The sequence below is a fragment of the Scyliorhinus canicula genome, chromosome 7, assembly GCF_902713615.1.
Source record: "Scyliorhinus canicula chromosome 7, sScyCan1.1, whole genome shotgun sequence".
Classification (NCBI taxonomy): domain Eukaryota; kingdom Metazoa; phylum Chordata; class Chondrichthyes; order Carcharhiniformes; family Scyliorhinidae; genus Scyliorhinus; species Scyliorhinus canicula.
In genome coordinates this window covers 127,097,805-127,118,941 of record NC_052152.1, presented here as the reverse complement: position 1 = coordinate 127,118,941, position 21,137 = coordinate 127,097,805, and the positions used below count along the sequence as shown (strand labels likewise).

Here is a 21,137-nt window from a genome sequence, read left to right as displayed (position 1 = left end):
AATGCTCGTAGTATTCGGAATAAAGTAAATGAGTTGGTGGCACAAATCATCGTAAATGACTATGATTTAGTGGCCATTACTGAAACATGGTTAAAGGATGGTCACGACTGGGAGTTAAATATCCGAGGGTATCAAACTATTCGGAAGGACAGAGTGGATGGTAAGGGAGGTGGTGTTGCTCTGTTATTTAAGGATGACATCCGGGCAATAGTAAGGGATGACATCGGTGCTATGGAGGATAAGGTTGAATCCATTTGGGTGGAAATCAGGAATAGTAAGGCGAAAAAAGTCACTGATAGGAGTAGTCTATCGGCCACCAAATAGTAACGAGATGGTGGGGCAGGCAATAAACAAAGAAATAACTGATGCATGTAGAAATGGTACAGCAGTTATCATGGGGGATTTTAATCTACATGTCGATTGGTTTACCAGGTCGGTCAAGGCAACCGTGAGGAGGAGTTTATAGAATGTATCCGCGATAGTTTCCTAGAACAGTATGTAATGGAACCTACGAGGGAACAAGCGGTCCTAGATCTTGTCCTGTGTAATGAGACAGGATTGATTCATGATCTCATAGTTAGGGATCCTCTCGGAAGGAGCGATCACAATATGGTAGAATTTAAAATACAGATGGAGGGTGAGAAAGTAAAATCAAATACTAGTGTTTTGTGTTTAAACAAAAGAGATTACAAGAGGATGAGAGAAGAACTAGCTAAGGTAGACTGGGAGCTAAGACTTTATGGTGGAACAGTTGAGGAACAGTGGAGAACCTTCCAAGTGATTTTTCACAGTGCTCAGCAAAGGTTTATACCAACAAAAAGGAAGGACGGAAGAAAGAGGGAAAATCGACCGTGGATATCTAAGGAAATAAGGGAGAGTATCAAATTGAAGGAAAAAGCATATAAAGTGGTAAAGATTGCTGGGAGATTAGAGGACTGGGAAATCTTTAGGGGGCAACAGAAAGCTACTAAAAAAGCTATAAAGAAGAGTAAGATAGAGTATGAGAGTAAACTTGCTCAGAATATAAAAACAGACAGTAAAAGTTTTTACAAATATATAAGACAAAAAAGAGTGGCTAAGGTAAATATTGGTCCTTTAGAGGATGAGAAGGGAGTTTTAATAATGGGAAATGAGGAAATGGCTGAGGAACTGAACAGGTTTTTTGGGTCGGTATTCACAGTGGAAGACACAAATAACATGCCAGCGACTGATAGAAATGAGGCTATGACAGGTGAGGACCTTGAGAGGATTGTTATCACTAAGGAGGGAGTGATGGGCAAGCTAATGGGGCTAAAGGTAGACAAGTCTCCTGGCCCTGATGGAATGCATCCCAGAGTGCTAAAAGAGATGGCTAGGGAAATTGCAGATGCACTAGTGATAATTTACCGAAATTCACTAGACTCTGGGGTGGTCCCGGTGGATTGGAAATTAGCAAACGTGACGCCACTGTTTAAAAAAGGAGGTAGGCAGAAAGCAGGAAATTATAGGCCAGTGAGCTTAACTTCGGTAGTAGGGAAGATGCTGGAATCTATCATCAAGGAAGAAATTGCAAGGCATCTGGATAGAAATTGTCCCATTGGGCAGACGCAGCATGGGTTCATTAAAGGCAGGTCATGCCTAACTAATTTAGTGGAATTTTTTGATGACATTACCAGTGCAGTAGATAACGGGGAGCCGATGGATGTGGTATATCTGGATTTCCAGAAAGCCTTTGACAAGGTGCCACACAAAAGGTTGCTGCATAAGATAAAGATGCATGGCATTAAGGGTAAAGTAGTAGCATGGATAGAGGATTGGTTAATTAATAGAAAGCAAAGAGTTGGGATTAATGGGTGTTTCTCTGGTTGGCAATCAGTTGCTAGTGGTGTCCCTCAGGGATCCGTGTTGGGCCCACAATTGTTCACAATTTACATTGATGATTTGGAGTGGGGGACCAAGGGCAATGTGTCCAAGTTTGCAGATGACACTAAGATGAGTGGTAAAGCGAAAAGTGCAGAGGATACTGGAAGTCTGCAGAGGGATTTGGATAGGTTAAGTGAATGGGCTAGGGTCTGGCAGATGGAATACAATGTTGACAAATGTGAGGTTATCCATTTTGGTAGGAATAACAGCAAACGGGATTATTATTTAAACGATAAAATATTAAAGCATGCCGCTGTTCAGAGAGACTTGGGTGTGCTAGTGCATGAGTCACAGAAGGTTGGTTTACAAGTGCAACAGGTGATTAAGAAGGCAAATGGAATTTTGTCCTTCATTGCTAGAGGGATGGAGTTTAAGACTAGGGAGGTTATGTTGCAATTGTATAAGGTGTTAGTGCGGCCACACCTGGAGTATTGTGTTCAGTTTTGGTCTCCTTACTTGAGAAAGGACGTACTGGCGCTGGAGGGTGTGCAGAGGAGATTTACTAGGTTAATCCCAGAGTTGAAGGGGTTGGATTATGAGGAGAGGTTGAGTAGACTGGGACTGCACTCGTTGGAATTTAGAAGGATGAGGGGGGATCTTATAGAAACATTTAAAATTATGAAGGGAATAGATAGGATAGATGCGGGCAGGTTGTTTCCACTGGCGGGTGACAGCAGAACTAGGGGGCATAGCCTCAAAATAAGGGGAAGTAGATTTAGGACTGAGTTTAGGAGGAACTTCTTCACCCAAAGGGTTGTGAATCTATGGAATTTCTTGCCCAGTGAAGCAGTTGAGGCTCCTTCATTACATGTTTTTAAGGTAAAGATAGATAGTTTTTTGAAGAATAAAGGGATTAAGGGTTATGGTGTTCGGGCCGGAAAGTGGAGCTGAGTCCACAAAAGATCAGCCATGATCTAATTGAATGGCGGAGCAGGCTCGAGGGGCCAGATGGCCTACTCCTGCTCCTAGTTCTTATGTTCTTATGTTCTTATGTTCTATGTCCCTATCCAGTGTAATCACTATAGCACTGTCCCCACCCAGTTTAATCACAATAGCACTGTCTCTACACAGTGTAATCACTACAGCACTGCCTCTACACAGTGTAATCACTAGAGCACTGTCCGTACCCTGTGTAATCAGTATAGGACTGTCCCTACCCAGAGTAATCACTATAGCACTGTCCCTATCCAGTGTAAGCACTATAGCACTGTCCCTACCCAGTGTAATCAGTATAGGACTGTCCCTACTCAGTGCAATCACTATAGCCCTGTCCCTACCCAGTGTCTTCACTATAGCACTGTCCCTACCAAGTGTAATCACTATAGCACTGGCCCTACCCAGTGTAATCACTGTGCCACTGTCCATACCAGGTGTAATCACTCTAGCACTGTCCCTACACTGTGTAATCACTATAGCACTGTCCCTACCCAGTTTAATCACTATAGCACTGTCCCTACCCAGTGTAATCACTATAGCACTGTCCCTACACAGTGTAATCAGTATAGCACTGTCCCTACCAAGTGTAATCACAATAGCACTGTCCCTACACAGTGTAATCACTATAGCACTGTCCCTACCACGTGTAATCACTACTGCACTGTCCCTACCCAGTGTAACCACTGTAGCACTGTCCCTACCCAGTGTAATCACTATAGCCCTGTCCCTACCCAGTGTGATCACTATAGCACTGTCCCTACCCAGTGTAATCACTAGAGCACTGTCCCTATCCAGTGTAATCACTATAGCTCTGTCCCTACCCAGTGTAATCACTATAGCACTGTCCCTACCCAGTGAAATCACTACAGCACTGTCCCTACCCAGTGTAATCACGATAGCACTGTCCCTACCCAGTTAAATCACTATAGCACTGTCCCTACCCAGTGTAAAAATTATAGCCCTGTCCCTACACAGTGTAATCACTATAGCAATGTCCTTATGCAGTGTAATCACTATAGCACTGTCCCTACCCAGTGTAATCACTATAGCACTGTCCCTACCCAGTGTAATCACTATTGCACTGTCCCTACCCAGTGTAATCACTATAGCACTGTCTCTACACAGTGTAATCACTAAAGCACTGTCCATACCCTGTGTAATCACTATAGCACTGTCCCTATCCAGTGTTATCACTATAGCACTGTCCCTACCCAGTGTAATCACAACAGGATTGTCCCTGCCCAGTGTAATCACTATAGCACTGTCCCTATCCAGTGTCATCACTATAGCACTGTCCCTACCCAGTGTAATCACTATAGCACTGTCCATACCTAGTGTAATCACTATAGCACTGTCTCTACACAGTGTAATCACTAAAGCACTGTCCATACCCTGTGTAATCACTATAGCACTGTCCCTATCCAGTGTTATCACTATAGCACTGTCCCTACCCAGTGTAATCACAACAGGATTGTCCCTGCCCAGTGTAATCACTATAGCACTGTCCCTATCCAGTGTCATCACTATAGCACTGTCCCTACCCAGTGTAATCACTATAGCACTGTCCATACCTAGTGTAATCACTATAGCACTGTCCATACCTAGTGTAATCACTATAGCACTGTCCCTATCCAGTGTCATCACTATAGCACTGTCCCTACCCAGTGTAATCACGACAGCACTGTCCCTACCCAGTGTAATCATTATACCACTGTCCCTACCCAGTGTAATCAGCATAGCACTGTCCCTACCCAGTGTATTCACTATAGCCCTGTCCCTACGCAGTGTAATCACTATAGCACTGTCCCTACACAGTGTAATCACTATAGCACTGTCCCCCCGCAGTTAAATCACTATAGGACTGTCCCTACCCAGTGTAATCACTATAGCACTGTCTGTACCCAGTGTAATCACTATTGCACTGTCCCTAGCCAGAGCAATCACTATTGCACTGTCCCTACCCAGTGTAATCACTATCGCACTGTCCCTACCCAGTGTAATCACGATAGCACTGTCTCTACCCAGTGTAATCACTATAGCACTGTCCATACCTAGTGTAATCACTATAGCACTGTCCCTACCCAGTGTAATCACAAAAGCACTGTCCTTACCCAGTGTAACCACTATAGCACTGTCCCTACCCAGTGTAATCACGATAGCACTGTCCCTACCCAGTGTAATCACGATAGCACTGTCCCTACCCAGTGTAATCACTATAGCACTGTCTGTACCCAGTGTAATCACTATTGCACTGTCCCTAGCCAGAGCAATCACTATTGCACTGTCCCTACCCAGTGTAATCACTATCGCACTGTCCCTACCCAGTGTAATCACGATAGCACTGTCTCTACCCAGTGTAATCACTATAGCACTGTCCATACCTAGTGTAATCACTATAGCACTGTCCCTACCCAGTGTAATCACAAAAGCACTGTCCTTACCCAGTGTAACCGCTATAGCACTGTCCCTACCCAGTGTAATCACGATAGCACTGTCCCTACCCAGTGTAATCACGATAGCACTGTCCCTACCCAGTGTAATCATTATACCACTGTCCCTACCCAGTGTAATCAGCATAGCACTGTCCCTACCCAGTGTATTCACTATAGCCCTGTCCCTACGCAGTGTAATCACTATAGCACTGTCCCTGCCCAGTGTAATCACTATAGCACTGTCCCTACCCAGTGTAATCACGATAGCACTGTCTCTACCCAGTGTAATCACTATAGCACTGTCCCTACCCAGTGTAATCACTATAGCACTGTCCCTACCCAGTGTAATCACTATAGCACTGTCCCTACCCAGTGTAATCACTATAGCTCTGTCCCTACCCAGTGTAGTCACTATAGCACTGTCCCTACCCAGTGTAATCACTATAGCACTGTCACCACCCAGTGTAATCACTATTGCACTGTCCCTGCACTGTGCAAACAGTATAACATTGTCCTTATCCAGTGCAATCACTACAGAACTGTCCGTACCCAGTATAATCACTATAGACCAGCGCTTACCCAGTGTAATCACTTTAGACCAGCGCTTACCCAGTGTAATCACTATTGCACTGTCCAACCCAATATAATCATATTGCACGATCCCAACCCAATATAATCACTATAGCACTATCCTAACCCATGGTAATCACGATAACACCGTCGCTAGCCAGTGTAATTTTCAGTCACTTCCATGTACACACAGCTTGTCCAGGTTTAATGATCTGGTTGGATGAGTTGTGAAGTTTGACTCCCTGATTCTAACTGTCCCAGGTTATGATGATGTTTGTGTCCCACACTAACAGAGCCAGAGTGCTACCTCCTTTCCATACTGCAGGATGACAGCCCAGGCTGCAAAGTATTTCCGCACTGTCTGAGCTCCCGTCTCTGCTCCAACATGGATCTGATGCCTAATGGGTTACTGAGGGTTAGTGACGGCATTGGTCGTAGCCTCTGTTCTGAGCTTTCAATGTAAGTTATCTTTCAGCATTCCTTTCCAATGACCCAGCCTTTCTCGACAATAAAAGTACAATGGGAAGGGGGGTCGTTCTTACTTACAGGGGGTCCTCTTGCTGGCTGGTCCTTGAGTTGACATCTCCAAACAGGAAGAGTGAAGTGCTGAATTCCAGAGGGTTAGCAGGTGCCTGTGGTGATTGGCATCTCTAGACCCAGACGGGGAGTTCTGGGGCTGGTGGGTGTGTTGCTGCTCCGCTGTCTGACACTCACTGGCAACGGCAGGACATAAACCACAGGCTCAAACATCGCTGCAGCGAATCACCATGGCACCAACCATTTCAGCTCTGCTGCAAAGGGGGTGCAGACTGATACACACCACCCTCCTCAGTATTAACCCAAAACTCAGCACCCAACCCCGTGTCAAGCTGCTTAAGATCTTTGCTCCTGCCTGTAAACCCACCTTATTGAGTATGCCAGGGGTCAGATTGGAGAATTAAACTTTCCTTATTGTCTGTGCTCACCCCTGCTCCTGCTGCAGCGTGTGAACAGACTGGCAGCTAGATCCTTAAATCACTTCAGCCCACGGACGCTTTCCAAAAGCTCCTGTTAATTCTTGTGAGGTACCTTTCACAGTAAGACTGCTAACAAAGGAGCAAGTATCCACTCATTCTCATACAGCTACAAATGTCTTACACAATGCCCCAGTTCTTTATCTTATAACCTTTCTCTGATAACATTTACTTCCTCAAGGTGAGAGATATTAATACTGGTGTGTTGGAAACTTCCATTTCAGAAATACAATATTCCATTAAACACTCTCAGATAAAGCACAGATTAGATACAAAGATTCTTCTACACAGGGGCCCACGATTGTTTGCCTCCATGAGGATCCCCTCCATTGTTATGAAACTATTCAGTAGCCCCCCCCCCCCCCCCCCAACCCGGTAACACAATGAATTTACAGACAAGCATATGAATTAGGAGCAAGGAGTCGAACACTCAGCCCTTCGAGCCTATTCCATTGTTCAAGCTGACCTGTGTGTAACCTCAGCCCCACATTCGCAGCGGGGAACGCTCGGCCAAGGCCCCAATTAGCCCTATTTTGTACAGTGGGGAGCTCTGCTCACCCGACCTCCTCAGTGTAGCAAGAGATCGGGATGCCATTTGTAAATGGCGTCCCAATTTCAGAGACCCTCTCCCCCACCCCCAAGTCCCAAAGCACCATGGAAGGGTCCCCGAGCCCACCCGCTTCTCCCCCAATACCCCTGCAGGACAGCCCTGGCCCGATTGCACCTACACAAAAAATGCCAGTTTGGCAGTGCCGCCCTGGCAGTGCCCCTGTCAGCTGTTGTGCCACCTGGGCACCTTGGCAGTGCCAGGCTGGCACCCAGGTGGCACCAGCAGTGCCAGGGTACCACCCTGCCCAAAGGGCATGCACCTGGGGCTCTCCGATCCCATAGGAAACCCCCACGAGTGCCGTTCCATCTAGCCCCCATTTCTGGAGACCAATACTGAACGGAGCACTGCTGCCTCACAGCTCCAGGGTCCCAGGTTCGATTCCAGCTTGGGTCACTGTGCAGATTCTGCACGTTCTTCCCATGTCTGTGTGGGCTTCCTCCGGGTGCTCCGGTTTCCTCCCACAGTCCAAAGATGTGCAGGTTAGGTGGATTGGCCATGATAAATTGCCCATAGTGTCCAAAAAGGTTGGAGGGCTTAAGTGGGGTGCTCCTTCCAAGGGCCGATACAGACTTGATGGGCTGAATGGCTTCCTTCTGCACTGTAAATTCTATGATTGCATAGTAAAAAAATTCTTGATTGCATTTGATTTCTGAGTTTGTGCCTATTTCATGGCAAAAAAACACGTTGACATTATGGAAATGGTTGGGGAGGTCACTAGGTGTTCCACGGCTCGAAAGGGTTAGGGAAACCTCATCTAGTGAACCTTCTCTGCCTCTAACGGGGGGAACAGTGCTTTTTCTTTAATAAACATTTTATTGAGGTATTTTTGGTATTGTGACAACAAAATAAACAATGTACATGAAACTATACACATAGTGCAAAAGCCTTCAACCTCCCTTCCAGGTCCCACCTTTATTAACCCCCTACTCTAAGCTAAACTTACCCCCCACCCCCACCCCCCTCCCCTTCTGCTGACAATTAATTTTCCGCGAAGAAGTCAACGAACGGTTGCCACCACCGGGTGAACCCTAACAGTGACCCTCTCAAGGCGAACTTGATTTTCTCCAAACAGAGAAAGCTAGCCATGTCCGATAGCCAGGTCTCCGACTTCGGGGGATCTGAATCCCTTCATGCTAATTGTATCCGTCTCCGGGCTACCAGGGAAGCAAAGGCCAGAACGTCTGCCTCCTTCTCCTCCTGAATTCCCGGATCTTCCGACACCCTGAAAATCGCCATCTCTGGACTCGGTGCCACCCTTGTTTTTAACACTGTGGACATGACGTCCGCAAACCCAAGCCAAAATCCCCTAAGCTTTGGACATCTCCAAAACATGTAAATATGGTTCGCTGGCCCTCCCACACACTTTGCACACCTGTCTTCCACCCCAAAGAATCTGCTCATCCGGGCCACTGTCATGTGAGCCCGATGAATAACCTTGAATTGTATCAGGCTGAGCCTGGCACATGTTGCGGACGCGTTGACTCCACTCAACACGTCCGCCCATAGACTATCCTCAGTCTCTCCTCCCAGCTCTTCGTCCCACTTGCACTTCAGCTCCTTGGTCCGCGTCTCCCTGACCCCATAAGTTCCTTGTATATGTATGAGACGCTCCCTTCTCTTACCCACCCTCTGGAAACTACCCTGTCCTGAATCTCCCTTAGCGGTAGGAGCGGGAAGATTGAGATCTGTTTACGTAGAAAGTCCCACACCTGCAGATACCTGAATTCATTTCTGCTCGCCAACCCGAACTTCTCCTCCAGCGCCCTCATACTCGGAAAGCTCCCCTCTATAAACCTATCCCCCATCCTCTCAATCCCTGCTCTCCGCCATATCCGGAACTCCCCATCCATACTTCCCGATGCAAACCGGTGATTATTACAGATTGGGGACCAGACCGATGCTCCCTCATGTCTCCTCCATTGCCCCAAGACTCTCAGGACCACCATCACCACGGGGCTGGTGGAGTGCCGTGCCGGCGGGAACGGCAGAGGTGCAGTTACCAACGCCCCCAGACTGGTGCCCTTACATGAGGCTGCCTCCATACGCTCCCATGCCGACCCTCCCCCCACCACCCACTTCCTGGTCATGGCTATATTCGCCGCCCAGTAATAGTTATTAAAATATGGCAGAGCCAGCCTGCCCTCTCCCCGACTCCGCTCAAGCATTACCTTCCTCCCTCGCGGAGTCTTGCCCTCCCAAACGAAGCCAGTGATCACTTTGTTGACCCGTTTAAAAAAGGACCGCGGAACAAAAATGGGGAGACGTTGAAACACGAACAGGAATCTTGGGAGGACCGTCAACTTCACCCTCTGCACCCTCCCAGTTAGTGACAATGGGAGCGCATCCCGTCTTCGGAAATCGCCCTTCATTTGGTCTACTAGTTGGGCCAGGTTTAATTTATGCAGCCGGTTCCATTCTCGCGTCACTTGAATGCCTAGATACCTAAAGCTTCCCCCTACCACCTTAAACAGCAGCTCCCCCAGTCGACTCTCCTGTCCCCTCGCCTGGACCTCAAACATCTCACTTTTCCCCATATTTAGCTTATACCCCGAAAACCAACCAAATTCCCCTAGAATCCTCATAATTTCTTCCATCCCCTCTATTGGGCCCGATACATACAGAAGCAGGTCGTCTGTGCTCCACCCACCCCGGGCCATCCCCTTCCAGCCCCTTGAGGCTCTCAGAGCAATCGCCAACGGCTCTGTAGCCCCCGGTGCTGTCTAAAATAGTCCGATGTTATCCTATTCATCCGTACGCTTGCCACAGGAGCCTGTTGCAGCAACCTGACCCAGTCAATGAAGCCCCGCCCAAATCCGAACCTTCCTAGTACCGCCCACAGATAATCCCATTCTACCCGATCAAAAGCCTTTTCGGCATCCATTGCGATCACTACCTCCACCTCCCTACCTTCCGGGGGCATTATGATCATGTTTAATAACCTTCTTACATTGGCCACTAACTGCCTCCCCAATAACGTCCGGAACACAATCCTCAATCCTGGAAGACACAATTTTGGCCAGCACTTTGGCGTCCACATTCAACAGGCATATCGGCCTGTAGGACCCACACAACTCCAGGTTCTTGTCCCGCTTCAGGATCAGTGAAATCGTGGCCTGTGACATCGTCGGGGACAGAACCCCTCTCTCCCTTGTCTCATTGAACATCCTCATCAACAACGGCCCCATTATCCCAGAGAACCTTTTATAAAACTCCACTGGGTACCCGTCTGGCCCCGGGGCTTTATCTGATTGCATGGCCTTCAGACCCTCCACTATCTCTTCCATCGATCGGGGCCCCCAGCCCTTCTACCAGCTCACCATCCACCTTTGGGAAATTCAGCCCCTCCAAGAAGTGCCTCATCCCCTCCAGCCCCAAAGGGGGCACCGACCTATACAGCGTACTGTAGAAATCCCTAAAAGCCTTATTCACCGCCGCTTAATCTCCAACCAGATTCCCATCTCCATCATTTACTTTCCCTATCTCCCTGGCTGCCTCCCTCTTTCTAAGCTGCTGTGCAAGCATTCTGCTAGCCCTCTCTCCATACTCATAGATCACCCCCCCCCTCTCACCTTTCTCAGCTGCTCCACCGCCCAGCCTGTAGCCTCCGCCATTCCCTTAAAAGCCCTGCCTCTGGGGTCACTGCATACCTCCTATCGATCTGTAGTATCTCCTTTACCAGTCGGTCTGTTTCTGTCCTGTCCACCTTCTCCCTATGGGTCCGTATCGAGATCAACTCCCCTCTGATCACCGCCTTCATTGCTTCCCGGACCACAGCTACTGAAATTTCCCCCATGTCGTTGGCCTGCAGGTAGTTCTGACTACATTTCCTCAGCCGCTCGCACACCCTTTTGTCAGCCAAAAGTCCCACATCTAACCTCCAGTGCGGGGGCTTTACTAACCTGCAGGTCAACCCAGTGCGTAGAATGGTCTGAGATTGTGATCGCCCAGCACCCCGTGTCCAGCACCCCTGCCAATAAGGCCCTACTCAACATAAAGAAATCAATCCGGGAGTACACTTTATGCACGTGTGAGTAGAAGGAGAACTCCCTCGGCTGCCCAAATCTCCATGGATCCCCCCCCCCCCCCCCCCCCCCCTCCCCCCTCCCCATCAGCTCCATTAACCCTTTTGGTTCCCTTGCCATTACTGGCACCCTGCCCGTTTATAAGCTTGACCGGTCCAAGCCAGGGTCAATAACTAAGTCGAAGTCCCCTCCCATGACTAACCTGTACGAGTCAAGGTCTGGTATCTTCCACAGCATCCTCTTTATAAACTCCACATCGCCCACTTTGGCACATACACATTTACTGATACCACCTGCACCCCCTCCAGTTTCCCACTGACCATAATGTACCGACCTCCCACATCCGAGACTATTCTACCCACCTCAAACACCACCCGCTTATTGATCAGGGTCGCGACCCCTCTAGTCTTTGAGTCTAGTCCCGCGTGAAAGACCTGACTGACCCAGCCTTTCCTCAATCTAATCTGGTCAGCTACTATAATGTGCATCTCCTGCAACATTACCACATCCGCCTTCAGTCCCCTCAGATGCATGAACATGCGAGCCCTCTTGACCGGCCCATTTAGCCCTCGACCATTCCATGTGATCAGCCTAGTTGGGGGGCTCATTGCCCTCCCCACTTCGCCGATCAGCCATCCACTTTTTTGGGCCCACCTCCAGCCCTTGCTCCGCCCCTCCACCGGCACATGCCCAGGCAGCTCCGCCCCCAACCCCCTCTCTGTCCCTTGGCCCAAGTCCCTCCCTCGCAGTAGAACATTTAGCCCCACTCCTCCCCCTAGGAACAACACTCTATAACCCAAACCCTTTAGTAAACCAAACATATGCACACTCCCCACTGCGCTTCCGTGAGCTAGCCCGCCCAGCTATCTTGGTGGCCCCCATCCCTGGTGCCGGATAGTCTCCCACCTATTGTTCCCTCCCCACCCTCCCCCACCCCTTGCCCGCTCATGCAAACATACTCCAACATAAAACAATCCCCACACAATTGCCGACAGAAACACACCAAGATCTAAACAAGCACACCTCCATCCCCCAACAGTGCAAATGAAAACCTTAACTCACTCAGCTCTGCCACTGGTTCCAAATCAATGCAAAAGGCATTACAAACAGATTCCACAACACAAAAAACAAGAATTTTTTTTTAAAAAGAACAGAAAAACCAAAACAAACATGCACGTTGCAGCAAAGTTCAAAGGTTCTCAGTCCACCCCAGTCCTTTCCTTCTCGCGAAGTCCAGAGCGTCCTCAGGCGACTCGAAATAAAAGGTGCTGTTCCTTGTACGTGACCCAAAGATGGGCCGGATACAACAGTCCGAACGTCACGTTTTTCTTAAAAAGGATCGACCTAATCTGGTTGAAGCCCGCTCTTCTCCTGGCCACCTCCACACTCAGGTCTTGGTAGACCCACAGGATACTGTTGTCCCACTTACAGCTCCGTGTCTGCTTGGCCCACTATAGAATGCGTTCCTTATCCAAGTACCTGTGGAATCTCACCACCATTTCCCTCGGGGGTCTCCCATTCATGACTTCCTCATGAGTGCTCTGTGAGCCCTGTCCACCTCCAAGGGTCGGGAGAATGGCCCATCCCCCAGCAGCTTCTCAAACATGTCCGCGATGTATGCCCCAGTGTCCACTCATTTGGACCCCTCCGGGAGCCCAACGTTTCTCAAGTTCTGCTGGCGGGACCTATTCTCTAGGTCCTCCACCTTCTCCAGGGGCTTCTTCGGCTGGTCTCTTAGCATCCCCACCTCCAACTCCACCTCAGTTTAATGTTCTTCCTGCTCAGCCAGCGTCTTCTCTACCTTCTGGATCGCACGATCTTGGGCATCCAGCCTAAACTCCAGCCGCTCAATTGACTCTTTTATCGGGTCCAAGCCGTCTCGTTTCTGCTTAGCAAAGCCTTCCTGAATAACTTGCATCAGCTGCTCCGTTGACCACTGGGTCGACAAGCCAGAGGTCCGGTCCTCCGCCATGCTGTCTCCGGCTGCAACTTCAGCCCAAGCCTTCTCTGTCTTTCTTTTTCTGCCTTTACCGGCACTTCTACTCCTCCTCTCCATGCACCGATGTGGGAATTCAGTACACAATTGCATCTGTCTTCAGTTTTACAATTCAAGTCTGGTAGAAAATTGGGGGAAAAGGTCCAAAAGTCCGACCTGAGCAGGAGCCACCAAATGTGCGATTTACTCCTTTATAGCCACCACCGGAAGTGTCTCGGGAACAGTACCTTTAACACAGTCTAATTAGAGGAGGGGTTTGAGCTGCCCGGGGGGAATGGGTTCCGCTACCTGCAGGTGAGGAACTTCGCGCGGAGGCAGGTCTTGACCTTTCCGCACCTATCGTCCCAGGGCATGCAGGACAAGGTATGGGGAATGGGGAAGGGGAAGGTCTCGGAAATTTATAAAGAGCTCATTGAATAGGTGTGGGCCCCAATAGGGGCAGTGAAGCGAAAGTGGGAAGAATTGGGTAAGGAGTTAGAGGCGGGGTTGTGAGAGGATGCCCTGAGTAGAGTCAACGTGTCCTCGTTGTGTGCTAGGCTTAGCCTGATACAATTCAAGGTGGTCCACAGGGTGCATAGGACTGTGACCCGGGTGAGCAGGTTCTTTGAAGGGATGGAGGATAGGTATGGGCGGTGGGTGGGTGGGCTCGCAAATCATGCCCGCATGTTTTGGGCATGTCTGAGGCTTAGGAGATTTCGGCAAGGATTTGCTGATGTCATGTCAAAGGTATTGATGGTACGGGTGGTTTCGAGTCCAGAGGTGGCAATGTTTGGTGTGTCGGAACACCCGGGAGTCCAGGGGACGGGAAAGGCTGATGTTCTGGCCTTTGCCTCCCTGATAGGCCGGAGACGGATCTTATTGGCGTGGAGGGACTCGGAGCCCCCAAAATCGGGGGCATGGGTCAGTGACATGGCCGGGTTTGTCAGGCTTGAGAAGATTGCCCTGAGAGGATCGATGCTAGGGTTAGCCTGGAGGTGGCAGCCGCTTAGCAACTTCTTTGGGGAAAATTTAGCTGTCAGCAGATAGAAGGTGGGGGGGGGGGGGGGGTAAAGGGAAAGAGAGAGGCATGGGGGGATGCTTGAGGTGGGAAATAGTTAGTGGGAAAGGGGAACAGGGAACTGTGTATGTAAGCCATGTTGGCTGGGTTTGGTTGTTGGTTGGGTAGGTATTGGTTGTTCTGTTGTTTTTTCCTCTTGAAAATTGTTAAAATTATATATGCCTTAATGAAATATTTTCAAAAACATACAAAGGCCTCCACAAGGTGGAGGGGGGCGGGAGTTGTTGGGTTACGGGTATAGGGTGGATACGTGGGTTTGAGTAGGGTATTGCTCGGCACAACATCGAGGGCCGAAGGGCCTGTTCTGTGCTGTACTGTTCTATGTTCTATGTTCTAAGTCAGCTAAAGTCCTAGTGTACTGAGCAGATGTTGTCACCACACTCCTGTACTGCAGTGGGACCCTGACTGTGTGTCAGCAACACAAAACGTCAGAGAAATTCTAATAGCAATACCGCTGACACATCCTCCAGATTCGATGGGAGGACCGGTGAATAAATACCACTGTCGTCTTGAAGCCAGCTCCACAAACATTGAGGTAAAACTCTTGCAAAGTCTGTTGGGCTTTTTCTTTTACTTTGCCTTTTCTGTGGCTCTGTTCCATTTATGGCAATCAGTAAGTTTACCCTTCTTTCTGGGTTATCTATGTCTTCATGCTTAGAGTCGCCAGGTATCAAATGATACCACCACAAGTTTCAACCGGATATCAATCAAAGAGCCAAACACCAGTTAGTTAGTTAAAGATCAAGGGTACTTTATTTACGCACAATTAGTCATGCAGCATAAACACAACTAGTTAACTACACCTATCGACTAAGGCAACCTGTACTTAACTTTGAGAACCCAGCTTAGGCCAGAGAAACAGTGGCCGCTGTCCGATTCTGGATCTATCGAGTTCGAAGGAGTAACTGCTCAGCTAGGCTCATCCGTCTGGGAGCGAGCGTTGAACTTGGACTTGCTTCTGGTGTTGATGCATTTGGATATGGCCGTGACCGGGGTACCAGGTCCAAGAGAGGACGAACATATGGCGAACTCTTCTTCTTATACTTGGGAGTTTTTGTGCTCTTTTGGGCGGTCCTTCGATTTGGGCCTTACTAATTGGGTGATCCCTGATCACTCCGTTCGATTCCTAACCAATAAGTGGGCGGGGATCTGGATGGCTTGGCGTGTCACAAGCGGTCACTGACCCTGTTGTTGGCGCCGAAATGTCTGGGACTGTCCCGGTTGCTTGAGTACCAGCCCTTTGTTTTGGTGAAGATGGGCCATCAAATGCTAATCAGCCCCATTAAAATGCTAATTGGACAGAGTTTCGATACCATCTGGACTTCTTGCTGACAAATATGCATTTCAGGCTCTGAGCCTGTCTGAGTCTTGACTTGTCCATTTTACCCACTAGGCTTTGCGAGTTTCTCTGTACCTAGTTGGAAGGGGCCATCCCAGATGGCGACACTCGTCCTCTTGATTCTCAATGCGAAGCGTAAAAGGATTCACAATACTGGGTCTTCTTTGTTCTCTGAAATGCCGGGTACCCTCAGTCAAGGACAGGTTCTACTCTACTCTGTCCTATGGGTCAAAAACATTTACCTAATTGTCCCTAAACAACACATATCTAAGAATTTCTGAGGGGCTATTTAACATTCAATAAAAGGGAACCTCTAACTGTCTCTAACTAGACTACACTCCTGCTGCTATTTAACAATCAAAGAACATCACATCTCTTCCTATCACTAACATTCACATACACAGACAAATAAGCTTTATTAACAAAAACAACAACCGCAGAATTTATTGAAGAGGAAGGTTCAGAAAGAGTGTGGGATTTGCTGGTGTCCGAGGAAAGGGGCTCTAACTGGAGGGCGGGAGGCTCTCCTGCTCCATTTCCACAATCTGATTGTCTGGACGATACTGGACAATATAGCTATCCATTGACTTCCATTGTGTATGACAGGGAATACCACCTAACGAGATTCTCGCACCATGTGGGGATATCGGTGGCTGGGTGCGTGTGTGTGGTGTAGTGTCTGGGCTGGAAGTGTTGTGTTGGGTGGTCGTGTACGGGGACTGTGTGGTGAGGGGGAAGAGTTGGTTAAGCGCGCAACTGTGCTGTTCCAGCGATGATCATGATGCCATTCATCAGGGTCGTCTTCATTGTGTTCAGGTTTTCCTTTGCCTTCGAGTATCTTTGTATCTTTCTAAGGAAACAAGCATAGTATCTGTTATAATCGTGTTGTTTAACATCTCGTATGTCTGTCTGTCTCTCCTTAACGTCAATGTCCCATTAGAATCGTCACCATATGTGACTCCCTCATTTTTTTTTAAACAACCATTTGCGGAGACAAGACAGCCGGCAAAGAAAAATCTGTGTCACAGTGCGAGCGTTCTCACAGCCTGTGGTCGATGGGCTGAGTGGGCGGACAATTTCTCCGTCCTCTGCAAATTTGTTTTTCTAACCAAGTGTTTCTGACATGTAAATAGTATGTGGGGGATAGCAACCGATGTGTTGCCGGAAAGGGCAAAAGTTGTGGCAAAAAGCATTCTTTAAACCACAGGACTTGAAAAGAATAGCAAAAGAGTTTCAAAAACAATTATCCGAATTGGGTGGTGCATATGATCTGCGGCAGGGCAAAGATGGGTGGGATCCCTGGGTAGGGGGGTGACCAGTGCCGTTGCTCCACTACCCAAGCTTGGCTGACCAAATGTATCGGGGGTCCTCAGGCAGGGCGGGGATAAGTGCCGTTACTTCACTGCCTAAGTGACCTTCCAAGAGCGGTACGAATTTGTAACTATATGGGCTCCAGACAAACTTGTTTCACTAACTGCCATGTGGCGTCAGTAGAGTAGTTATCACTGTATCAAGAAAGCGTCCGTGAGGACAACACACAAAATCGTACAAGAGAGAACGAACAACATTTAAACACAAACTAAACATAAAACGGGCTGGTTCCATCAGAGTATAGGACATCGTAAATCTCAATCGGTCCCTGACTCTCATCATCTGGACACCTCAAGGTTCCATTTCAAAAAGATTTTCAAAGGGGTTACCATGGTGAGAGTCAGATTTAGAGTTGTCACCATCTCCCAGGTGCCAAACCCGTTCATGGAGTTTGCGGGCCAACGTGGCGTGTGCCGATGTGGGGTCCATTTCATCATTCCTGGTCAGACGACAGGAATTGTCACGGTGTCAGTGTTTCATGTTCCATAGGGAGGTTGTCAGGGGGTGTCTCTATCGTCGGGTGGTGGGTCAGGTTCTGGTGTGGGCAAATAAATCGTCTCAAAGAGGCTGAGCTAATCGTGGTCGTGGTCTCTGGGCCTGTAGTGACTGTGGCCTTTAGTGACTGGGGCCTGGTTCGTGGGATCTTTGTTTGGGTCTCTCAGGAGCTTCAGTAGTGCTGTCACTGTCGCTGTCGCTAGCAGCCGAATCAAGCGTCAGGGTGAAATTTGATTCTGGGTCGTGGTCAAGATCATGTCTGTAGACGTGCTGCTGCTGCTGGGGGAGGGGGAACTTGGATTGTCAGTGGGCGGGTCCTCATTGTCTGCCATTGCCAATGAGAGGTGGTGCGAGTGGCTGCACTGCTTTCCATAAACCTTAAGCTGATTTACATGGAACCATCCTGATTTTATAAACTGAGGGGCTTACTTTGTCTGAGATTGAATAGGGTCCTGCAAATTTAGGGGAGAGGAATGAGCTGGGGTTGTATAAGGTGATCATTACTTGCTGTCCAACCACATACTCTTTCGGGTGTACTGTCTTATCAAAGCAGGCCTTACTCTGCTTTTGTTTAGCGCCTAGTCGAACAGCTGCAGCGAGCTGTGCTGCTTCCATATTGTCTCCCATGTGCTGGACTGCTTTCTCCAGGGACAGGGCGGTGATTGCGGGGCTGGCCAAATCAAGTCCAAACAAGTATTCAGTACCCTTCATGGGTCGTCCGTTCATGAGGGTATGGTGAATGTAATATATGAATGTATATATATGGGGATAGGGTGGAGGTGTTGACCTTGGGTAGGGTGCTCTTTCCAAGAGCCGGTGCAGACTCGATGGGTTGAATGGCCTCCTTCTGCACTGTAAATTCTATGAAAATATACTAATTCACACTGTTATTGTAAGTGCAGTAGTGCCATCCTACCACTAGGGGGAGTAGCGCTGGGAGCACTTAGGAACTTGTACAGGGCTCCACCCTTTGTTCCGCCCACGACTCCTCCCCCTAGTGCAGCTGTATAAGTATCCGTGTCCAGAGTCAGCCTGGGTCACTACGAGTTCATCGACAGGTAACAGGCTGGCTCTGAAGTAAGTCGATTAAAGCCTAGATTCACATCGGAAACACGTGTCTGGTGAATTGATGGTTCCGTCAATTTAATTGACTTAAGAACAGTAAGATCGATTATGGAATCGGCCCTCAAGCCTGGATGCCTGGAACTCAACCCGCAGGCTGCAGAGGCTAAAGAAATCTTCTCCCACTGGATCCGGTGCTTCAAGGCCTACCTGGCCGAAGCAAGCACAGCCGAAACTACAGAGGATCAGAAGCTGAGTCTACTGCACACGAGGGTGAGCCATAGAATCTCAACGCAACTAAACTTGGCCAGTTCATATACTGCGGCGCCAGCAGTTCTCGAAAAAATGTATGTAAGGCCAATTAATGAAGTTTACGCTCGTCATGTGTTTACGACTCGCCGTCAGCGGCCTACGGAATCACTCGCCGAATTCCTAAGGGAATTCAATAATTTGTCCAATGACTGTAATTACCAAGCGGCTGAACACAGGGAATTGGCGGTACGCGATGTTTTTGTAACGGGCCTCAGGTCTAACTATGTGCGCCAACGACTGATGGAAAAGGGGGCCCAGGACTTAGAAATGACTGTGGAAGCTGCGACCACGATGGAGGTCTCCTTCCGCAGCCTTAACTCGCTCCCCGCGGACCCCGCGACCCCATCATGGGCCCCCGACCAGCGACTCCCCCAGGCCTGTGCTACACGGCCGCCCAGCCACCATGCTGCCCCAGCCAGCCACTATGCTGCCCCAGCCCGCCACTATGCTGCGCCAGCCTGCCATTTCTGCGGCCAGAACCAGCACCCGCGGCAGCACTGCCCGGCCCGCAACACAACCTGCAGCAGCTGCGGGCGAAATGGGCATTATGCTAGAGTGTGCCTCGCAAAAAGGGCCCCAGCTTCCAACTCCCCAGCGACTCGCAGTGACCGCTCCCCGCACTCTCAGCCCCGCGGGGCCCGAAACGCTGCGGCCTATGCCCCGACCCCGCCCCCTCCATCCACGTGCGATTGATGGGGGCCGTGGTTCCATCAGAGGGTATGGGGGGTATTTCCTGTTGAGCTCGACACTGTGTTCCTAATAAACATCAGTGCGAATGGGAGCACTGTGTCCCATGTCGTGTTGTGCTGCTGCACCATGTTTCTAAGTGTGGCCTTTAGTGTCTGATTCATGCACTTCACAATGCCGCTGGACTGCAGGTGATAGGCAATGTGGAACTTTTGTTTAATCCGAAATATCGTCATCACATTTTTCATGGCCATGCCTGTAAAGTGGGAACCTTGGTCCCCATCTCGTAAAAATCTGCTCTTCGCCGTGGACTTGGCTGTGTTTGTTCTCGAGGAGAACGCCTCGACCCATTTCGTAACTGTGTCTATCACCACTAACTTGTATCCATTTCTGCAGGGGGGGAGGGGACCAATATAATCCAATCGAAGGTTTGTCCATGGGCCATTCCATGGGTGTGTCATAGCTGGACTTTTCTCGCATACCTATCAGGGTTGTTTTGAGCACAAATTAGACAGTTTTCGACGTAATGGGACACGTCGGTTTTCAAATCAGGCCACCAGCAGAGGGGTCTGAGGTGGGCAAGGGTGGATTCAATCCCTTGGTGTCCATGTCCGTCATGGAACTTGCAAATTATCTCATTCCTGTCCTGGGTGGGGACTACATAAATTCCATCTTCTAAAACGATTCTCTCATGGACAGTCAAAGAATTCCTAAATTTTTCATAGGGAGCTGGAAAGTTCCCTTTTAAAATTTCTTTTAATGCCTCGTCTTCCTTTTGTGCCTGGGCTAAGTCTTGGATGTTGGTCTGTGAGACGTGAACTGCGTGTACTGGGGCACTCTCGGAGGGGGGGTTGACAAAAGTGGCCATGCCGTGAGCCTGCCTTTGCTAGGGCGGCAGCTTTCACGTTACCGGGTGGGAGGAACGATGGTGACTTCTTACTTTGATGACATATTTTCTGCCATTAGCTGTCTGAAGGATATGTTTGAGCAGTGGGGCTGAGGGTAGAGGTCTTCCGTCGGCAGAAATAAATCCTCTCGATTCCCATTGGGGTAGGAATTCCGTTAGGCTGTTGCAGATGTATAAACTGTCTGAATATATGTCAGCAGGGGTCGGGAACGAATTGGGGTGCTGGACAATGTAAGTAATGGCCGCAAACTCGGCTGCCTGCGAACCTAAGTGTCCAGGCAACTTTAAAGCTATCTCTTCTAAAGTGTGTCCCTTTGCGACCTCTACAAAAATACCACAGGCTGTTAATCTTTTTCCCTCAAGGACTGTGGAGGAGCCATCTACCTAAATTCTCAGTGCTTTGTCTGTGAGCTCGGGTCCGATACC

The 21,137-nt window shown here is 49.0% G+C and overlaps 2 protein-coding genes across 10 annotated transcripts in view; both read right to left on the bottom strand.

Annotated features, from left to right (window-relative positions):
* The window catches only part of si:ch211-253b8.5 (dysbindin), a 118,318-nt gene extending 111,699 nt beyond the window's left edge, over window positions 1–6,619 (bottom strand). Inside the window, exon 1 of one of the 2 annotated variants that reach the window (XM_038802897.1) lies at window positions 6,383–6,619. Coding sequence is in view for 1 of the 2 variants with exons in the window: in XM_038802896.1 (XP_038658824.1) it covers window positions 6,387–6,423 (37 nt within the window). In the remaining variant the exon portion in view is untranslated. The remainder of the gene's footprint in view (window positions 1–6,382) is intronic. The other variant, XM_038802896.1, reaches the window with a different exon arrangement.
* Window positions 6,620–15,882: 9,263 nt separating this feature from the next.
* Window positions 15,883–21,137, bottom strand: part of LOC119969356 (phospholipid transfer protein) — a 268,237-nt gene continuing 262,982 nt past the window's right edge. For 3 of the 8 annotated variants that reach the window (XM_038802891.1, XM_038802888.1, XM_038802889.1), the window contains exon 16: window positions 15,886–16,727. In XM_038802891.1, the coding sequence (XP_038658819.1) occupies window positions 16,494–16,727 (234 nt within the window). In that variant the 3' untranslated portion in view covers window positions 15,886–16,493. Of the gene's footprint in view, window positions 16,728–21,137 lie in introns of all 8 variants that reach the window. The other 5 variants (XM_038802893.1, XM_038802890.1, XM_038802886.1 and 2 more) reach the window with 3 other exon arrangements.